Below are 8,659 nucleotides of genomic sequence, written 5' to 3' on the forward strand. Positions count from 1 at the left end.
AGTTTCGGACGAACTCGTTGCCTGGGGCGACGTACGCACAAAGTTCGCCTTAACACAGCCCAAGAAAGCCGCGAGACCACGTGCGTTCGTCGCCTGATGGATTCGTCGCAAGGATTTTGAATTATCTCCGAAACAATTCGCTTTCTCTTAACGTGTTGCGTCATCAATAAGGTGTGATGACGTGATAGACATGTACCTTGAAACTCATTGGGATGACGTAACAAAGCAGCGATTACGTGTTCTAAAACTATATATTTTTATTAAACAGTAGCTGAATGTAATGTGAGAAAAGTACATGTGACTGGGGGTGGTTTGACGATCCGGGTGACTGTTCTCTTGTTATTCCGTAACAAGTGACTCAGATTGAGGGGATTTTCAGATTGATTGCTTTGGAAAACAACACATATTGCATCAGTCGAACTTGAACATGGGCGGATATGCCCAAACTTTACTCTGTCCACAAATAATTACAGAATGACATCAGATCCTGATATGTGGTCACAATTTAGGAGATCAGGATTTTTTGTGTACTGTAAAAAAGCTAAAAATATCGCAAAAATCTCCGAAAGACACAAAGATTTGTTGCTTATCAGACACACTGTGATTTCGCAATGCAACATAATTTCGTAGAACTTGTCTGGTCGTGAATTAGGCAGGTAATATACTGGACACGCAAATCTAATCAAACTACAAATGGAACTTCCAGAAGTAATTAAAAATAAAACAGCAAAAATGGTCTTCCCTAAATAGTGACCCATAACGAATTGTACGGACACTAAATCTGGATCACAATAGTTCGTGCGATTGGGACGTCCCCCGTATAAGGAAGTGACGCACTTATTTCCTTAAATGAATTTCCGGTTTGATATTAATATTGAATGATTTTTGGCGCTGGACTTTGTGGATTATTTTGCTTTGAAAAATTTGGTTAAAAACAATATTCAAAACAAAAACTTTAAAGCAGTTGGTGTTCGATCCACACGCAAACCGCTTGTTTGAACATAAACGTTTCTGTGACGTCATATTGTAATTGTAGTTTTTATATCGATTGTTTCCGGCTATTAAATGACGTAGAAACAATACACACTTTTGTTGCCTCCAAATTGACGTCATCCAAATCAGAAATTGGATCACTTTCCGTATGACGTCATTCAAAAATTACATATTACGATGCTCCTCAAAATGGTAAAGTGATTTTTTAAATCAAATAATCGATTTTTATTTCAATTCTACGCTCATCCACTACAAATGGAAATCTTTTAATTCAAATATTTTAGTATATCTGTAGCAAAGATACTTCGGAAAATTATCTGAGAGGAAATTGAACCAAATCATTTGTTATTTGAATATGAGGAAATTGTAGTGATGAAATGGAATGGCGCTAAACCAACATCCTGTAAAAAAATTAACATTCAAAACTTTGTGTTTGAAGTTTGAAAAAAATCGCCATTATTTATTTTTCAAAATCTCATTTGCATAAAACATAGCGACACCTTAACAACTCGAAGAATCTTGTATGCAAATTTTCCAAACATTTGTAATGCCGTTTAGATTAAAACAAAATTAGCATTTTTGTCATCCGTTGTAATCTTGATCATGAGAGAGACCGATTCTGTCAGCTTACTCAACCCACTTTCAAATATGACCAAATCTCTCATGGAGCTCAAAATGATCGTATTGGACCGGATGGACAAAAATGGAAACTGTTTGAATTTCGTTTCGTGCTAAAGATATTTTTAGAAATGTTACAGGAAGTTTCGGTACCAAAAGAAAGCGTGTTAGGGTAAAATTTTGGGTGATGTTACTCACAAACCACTTCCTCTGTCACGATATATTACTTCTTCCATGTAGTAGAAATTACACAAACGTCAAACGGTATTTACCAACCTGATATTAACGAACTAAATATTGAACAACTACTATAATTTCCAGCCATGGCACAATTTAATTAGGGAAAATCCCGCACCTGCAACATTAATATTCTTGCCTGCGATCGAATTCGAATGAAAAACTTTTTCAAACAACCTACGTTTGAGCGACGCCGGTGATTACCTGGTTTTTGCTCATGGCGAAAATTTTCCTCAAGCTATTTTCACAGACTAGCTTGAAGCCGATTACGTCCCGACTTTAACCGGCAAATAACTGCGCTCTCTTTATGGGCAGGCTATTATTTCGTTGTCAAATGAAAGCAAAACTATCATTATTTTTAGTCCTTGAACCCGACATTAACCAAGTTTTATTTATGTTCTATTTTGGGGTAGGTTAAAAAACATGACGTTATTTATGTAACTTGATATTCAGTTTTACAAAAGGAATCGCACAAAACATGAACAGAATTATGATTAAAATATTTCATAAATTAATAAATATATCAGACAATGTTCATGTCTGATCTACAGTCGCGGAATTCAAATTTCCAAAACCCCAAATTACGTTAAAATGGAAAAAAAGGATTGTTTGTGGAGAAAAGTTAGAATCACGGGAATGAAGCCAGACAAACCACGTGAATATTGGGTTAATAACAATCAACAGCTTTTATTGTCAAAGCCAAACTTAAAAAAACACAACAAATGGGTAGTTTTCAGTTGGAAGACACAGCTGAAACTATGTTTTTGTGTACTTGATTTGCATGTATATATTTAGTCGGGAAATAACCATCGAAAAACATCTGACAAAAATAATGCAAAAATATTTTTACCCTTCAAAACATAAGCATGTTTAAACCTAAGGTAATTTTTCTCCCAAAATCCCGCAAATACCTTCTGTACAACTAGAATCACATTCAACAGCCGTCCGAAGTGCGTGCGTAATTCGGCGCGAAAAAAGACGCGTGACGTCACGCTACGCTGTATATAAGAAGGCTCAACTGAGCCATCCATACCAAACGCAAGGGCGCAGCCAGCCAGCATAGAAATGGTGTTGTTTGGAAGGTTTTCATTTATGAGATTATTCGTATCTTGGCTTGATGTACATGTATTAAATGCTGGAACCCTTGCAGAGATCATTAAGTAGTATTGCATGCAAATGCATTGGCAAGCGTTGGATTTTGGGCAATAAAATGATTTCCCGCCCAATTGTTGCAAAACAACACATTTAACTACTTCAAGTAGCAAATGTCAGGCACTTTGTTTGCAAGTACAGTTGGCAGTTTATCAATGGTTCAACGTCATGAGAAACACTGTTGTCAGCTATACTCTCGACATTTAAAGTTAAACATTGTGTTGTTTTTCATTTTAGACTTAAGTTGACGAAAAATTGTGATTCGTGCGAATATCGAACTTTTTGAAACGAAGAAATAACACTGAAAAGATGCGCAAGTACAACATTCTCCAACTAGCACTAGGTAAGACCTTATCTCATCGACATTGCGTAAGTCATACATGCCGGTGCTTCAGGCTGTCAGGCTGCCAATTATGAAGCTGATCACGTTTTGGAGATTATTTCGTCTGCACATTCGCAACACAAACACGACAAATTCTTTGAATATGGACAAACCGGTTAACGAGGCATATCTTCTTTAGGTGTTGCATTGCTCCTTCCTATAATTGCCGTTGAATTGGACTGCTCTACTGATGATGACTGCCCTTTTCTTGGAACCTGCAACGAAGGTAAGCATTGATTTCCAGGGCTTGATAATGTTTTCAAACAAATAATTGTACAGTTTGCAAGTTATTTCATTTCTGCGTAAATCCACAAAAAAATACGTGTATTCTGATGCAGCAACCAAGAAATGCGTGTGTCAAATTGACTGCAGTGCATACCGACCTCTCCCAGGCGAACAAACTGCTTATTACTGCACATCGCATCAAATGTGGCCACTTACCCAGTGCAAAGCTTTGAGCAGAGCTTGTGAGTCCAGAACCAACCTTCTTATGAAAGCTTACAACCCTATCGAGTTTACAGCATTCGGAAGAGATTGCAAAAATCTACGTGAGTATCTCACTTTCACCATCTTGTAGTTTTTTTGCATCATGGCATTCAAATTCGTTGCCAAAAGTTTATCCATATTTCATAAACGCAGCAATATTGGAATAATTACCTCTGCAACTAATATCTCCAACTAAAGTTTTCTACAACACATTGTTTACCATATGCGCTAATAATAGCCATTGTCGTGAAGACAATCACGCGAAGTTACAATGGCCCAGAGCGGGCTTTTCTTTGAATCAAAATGAGTAAATCAGTTATTTTTCAACAGCTTATACTGGTGGGGAGGAATTATGCGAAGACCAAAGTTTCTGTAAAGGAAATGGTATTTGCTACAGATCCACAGACAACAGCAACGCAATGTTTTGCCGGTAAGCAAACATAACTTACAGGGTTGATAGCGTAATAAACCAAACAAAAATTTAGAAAATTGCCCGGGTTAGATTAAGGAATATGGCATGTCTGCTACCAAGTTGTTTTCATAACAATTTTGTTTTAAATTTGCAGATGCAACAGATACTACGATGGTGAGCGTTGCGGCATAAGAAGTTTGGAACAAGTTGGTGACAACGTTATAACTGGTGTAGGTTCAGGAAACCAACAGCCGTCAAAAGGCTCACAAAGCATGCTTGGAAGGATTGCACCCTATCTTGCATTTGGTGTTTTGTCTGCAGTATTGGGATGTTGCTTTGTATCCCAGTATGTTAAAAGGTTCGTCTGCCGCATTGTTGTTTGCCTGTTCGAACCTTCTATTGTGATTGTTGCATGCATAGAGTGCATTTTGAACAGAACAAGGGGAAACTTCTTTAATTCGAATGTGAAGTCATAAAAATTGTTGCACGTTTGGCAGTTTTTCTGGCTGCTACCCCGAACCAAATTATCCTCAAAAATAAGCGAATGTCTGAATGTCTGAAAGCAATTTGACTCGGTTAAATTGCCTGGAATGTCTTGAACCAATTTCCTCTCGATTCCGGCAACCGATTTAACGCAATTCTTTATCGATTTACAGACGGAATAACCAAAAAGGATCAAAAAACGACCAATCAGCAGACAGCCAGCTTAACCAGGTTGTCGTGACAACGAACGATAAACAAGACCAAGTTGTTTCACCGTCAAATCGACCGACGGATACTATGGAATACAAAGCACCTGTGCCAGTTGTGGTTGAATGTCAAATTCCAGCGGGAAAGCCCGGGGCTAGAAGGGCGAGATTATAACGAAAAAAAAATCGCGCTTTTTTGTTTTCTCGTTTTCCTGATCTGACGTCATCACTGTAAACCACATCGTCTGTTTTGGTTGGTTTGAAATGTTGGTTAATTATTACTGTGCGAATCGTACTATAAGTGGGAACAATACGTTTTTGCAACACCAAGAAATGAACCACCTGTGGATCGTGCAGCGCGATACGATATTTATAATTTGAATTCTGTTTGCAAAATTTCCGCTTCAAATTGTTTTTATCGCTTTTTTATTCTAAACGCATCATATTTATTTTTTATTGTAAAAAAAATGCAAAAGCTTTTTATTTATTGCAAAGCGTAGTTTATTTATACAATCGTTTACCTTACCTACCCTGACGGTACTTTTGTCTTTTCCATATTGCTTTCCGGGTCTAAGGTATAAGGGGTGCCTGATTTGAAGCCAACACCAAATATTTTGTGTATTTTTTGTCTGTAAACTTTCACGTCGGGTTTTCCACTTCTACTTCTTCTCTTGTTTTGATCTAGACTCGTCACAACTTGGCCCGTAGCGCAGCCATGAGCCTCAGCGTCGGGTTTTCCGGATTACCTGAGGCCCATGTAAAAGAATGAAATAACCTCGGCCGGGAATTTCCTTCAAACCGGGCAAATATCTTCCGCTCATTAAAACCTTTGCTCCAGAATGATTTCAAATTTTCGCGACCGCGCGCGCTTTCTTAGATCGTCTAACACTGTTTCCAATTTGCTGCAATTGATTTTTATGAAGAATACGAAATGTTTCAAATACAAAAATCCTCTTTTTACCTCAAGATTCCATATTTCTGACTGCTGAGAGACAGAGGTTGTGCAGTACAGCAGATGGTAGTAAAAGTTTGTGGATTGTTCAAATAAGTGCGTGTAACAATGACAGAATAACACTTGTTGCGAAATGCAGTGTAATATGGAGGAGGAAATGAGTGTGAGATCGCTTACAACGAATTTCACTTTAATTTCTCCGCCGATTAAACCCAGACTTTGGAAAGTATTTGAACTTATCCGCGGCTAGCCTGGAAAGCAATTTTCCGATCAGATTACAAAATCCCTTCGCCCCAAATTTACGCAAATAAAGTCCACGTCAAAAATCTTGTATTCGTTCTCTTAAAACAGCCTTTAGGTTGAAACCTGCACGCCCAACAAATATGACGAATTTGTAAATTCCGAAGTTATGAATGTGTTGCATCTATATGCGGCACGAAACTGTTTTGATCACAGGTAAATTGTTTTCGACGAATTAAAGCGGCTCACGGTCATTCCCGCCCCGCCGTTTCAACGACCTGTGTTGCGAAATATCTACAAACACGTGACTAAATTATTTCGTTCTGAGAAATCTGGATCCCACCGATATTTCTGTTCAGGTGTTCATGCGTTTGTTTTAAGCAAAAATCGTTTTAATCTGGTAAACTAAATATGTTAAACTCAACATCTTGAAAAATTTGACGACAGCGAAAATAAATTTGTTTCGCAACAATTCCGTGACTTTGCAAATTCGTGCCTGAGCTCCGTAGATTGGAAAGCCGTGTCCTGAGGCTACAAGCTAAATGTCTCAATGACCTTGCTTGACCTCAGCTGTCAATCACTTGTTACGAAACGTTAAGAATGGCAGGGCATCGAATATTCCAGCATTGTCCTTTGTGAGTTTGAGTGAAAACCAAAACTGTTCCCGTGGTTTTGCAAATAAATCAAGTTTGTTTATTTGAAAAGTAATTTTTGTTTCCGAAGTCTTTGGTATAGCATGGGAACCAATCAGAAACCATTCAAAAAAAAGTTATGAAAATTAAATCATGAAAACGGAATTTAGACACAATTTCAAACATTATCTTCCACGTAAAAGGTTCACAGGCATCACAGCCGAGCTGGACTTTCTACGATGCGCAGTAAAAATATCGACCCACAGTAATTACGTAAATATCTTCAAAATAGTTTGACGAGTTGACATTAAAATCTATCACCAGCTCTCCTAATGAAACCTGGTAGGTGGAAACTGTGTGCACACCTGTCTGCAGTTTAAGTCAAAGGTTATTTTTGGTTAAATCCAATCGACGTAAATAAACAAAATCGCTTCGCCAAAGTAGATGATGCGTTATTGTATGTAAAGGGATATATTAAAAGTGCGGAAATTCCGCTATGTGAAATTTTCAAACTCAGATGTCTCACAACTAAAAACAATTGTGTTCTAAACCCATTATTGGACTCCGATCTAAAAATTGTCGCCTGTTTCCAAAAATAAATTCCAATCTGATCTCGGGTGGAGTCCCAGAATAACGAAAGCAATTGATCTTGACCCGATAATGGTACGCCTATATCGGATGAGGAGAAAGTGATATCTCCGTGCAGCGGAGGATTTGACCAAACACATACGAGACGTGACTGAATGCGATACTTAATATGATTATGGTGTTGTGCAGCCTGCAGTTCCGGCGGTGGCTATTAGTGAATAAAAATACTCTAGCAGTGGTTTGATTACTGTTGCCGACACAAAACTAATAACTGGACACCAACCGCGGAGAATTTAAACCACCCGCCAAGTGGAACGGATTAAGAGAATATGCAATAATAAACATTCACGTATAAACAACGACTAATAAACAGCCACTGACTAACAAGCAATTCATAAAAACGGTGACTTCGCATTTCCGACAAGGAAATTCGTAAACAGGAAACTACATGACGCTTCAAATTTTACGAGGGTTACGAATTGGTGACTCAGCTATTTTCTTCCAGAAATATGTCACATAAATGACTTTGACTCATGGCGGGAAACGGGTTAACGACAGCATGTAAGGAACAAATCACGGTCAATGTTGGTTTTAAGCGGTTTTAACTTCGAAATAAACGCCAAAACTTGACAACTAAATTTCAAATCATCAAAACCCCATCGCGATGCAGCCATTATGCCGTCACAAACGAAATCACTTCAGGAGAAACAAACAATCGTGCCACGGAAGGTTCGAGAACGTCGGGGGCGCCATTTGCAATTTAGATTGTAAATTGTGGGTAGTTATACGGTGTTCGTGCGAGAGCGCAGGTTTAACCCAGGGTTTGCTGTGCGTACGTGGCATGGGTCAGCCTCATAATAAAAACCCTGTTTACAAATCGCTTTGTACATAAATGGGTTGAGTCTATCGCGTATATACCGATTACGAATGTCTATCGCGTGTTTAAAAAACATTTTTTGATATCTGGCGGCACAAAATTTGTATCGTAACATACAGTTTAAAGGGGAGAACTAAGTTTAAAAGAAACATAATCAATAACTGATGATTAAATCTTTTACTTTTTTGACAAAACATTTTGTTCGAACCCGAAGAAATTCTCTCAAAGTGAATTCCTGGACTTTGACCAAAAAACAGCAAACGTCGAGTTAAAAATAAACCGAGGTAAGTTGCGGTGGCCGTTACAAGAATGAATCGAGCGAAAATGTCGAAAAATCATCGTGTTGAATTCTATAAGTGGACGCCGAAGATTTCCGAAGACATCAAAACAAAATGAATCAC

The 8,659-nt window shown here is 38.1% G+C and overlaps 1 protein-coding gene across 1 annotated transcript; it reads left to right on the forward strand.

Moving 5' to 3' along the window:
* Nucleotides 1–2,924: 2,924 nt before the first annotated feature.
* Nucleotides 2,925–5,924, forward strand: LOC145913826 (uncharacterized). Its single transcript, XM_083001584.1, has 6 exons — nucleotides 2,925–3,343; nucleotides 3,522–3,608; nucleotides 3,721–3,930; nucleotides 4,199–4,298; nucleotides 4,435–4,638; nucleotides 4,937–5,924. Exons 1-6 carry the CDS (start codon nucleotides 3,310–3,312, stop codon nucleotides 5,142–5,144), a joined length of 843 nt encoding a protein of 280 aa, XP_082857710.1. The 5' UTR covers nucleotides 2,925–3,309; the 3' UTR covers nucleotides 5,145–5,924.
* The last annotated feature ends 2,735 nt before the right edge of the window (nucleotides 5,925–8,659 follow it).

Source organism: Ascidia mentula, chromosome 9, assembly GCF_947561715.1.
Source record: "Ascidia mentula chromosome 9, kaAscMent1.1, whole genome shotgun sequence".
Lineage (NCBI taxonomy): Eukaryota > Metazoa > Chordata > Ascidiacea > Phlebobranchia > Ascidiidae > Ascidia > Ascidia mentula.

Coding starts and splice junctions, on each gene's coding strand:
- LOC145913826 (XM_083001584.1), top strand. CDS start 3,310: ATGCGCAAGTACAACATTCTCCAACTAGCACTAG. Junction 3,931..4,198: donor AAGAGATTGCAAAAATCTAC/GTGAGTATCTCA, acceptor ATTTTTCAACAG/CTTATACTGGTGGGGAGGAA. Junction 4,639..4,936: donor GTATCCCAGTATGTTAAAAG/GTTCGTCTGCCG, acceptor ATCGATTTACAG/ACGGAATAACCAAAAAGGAT.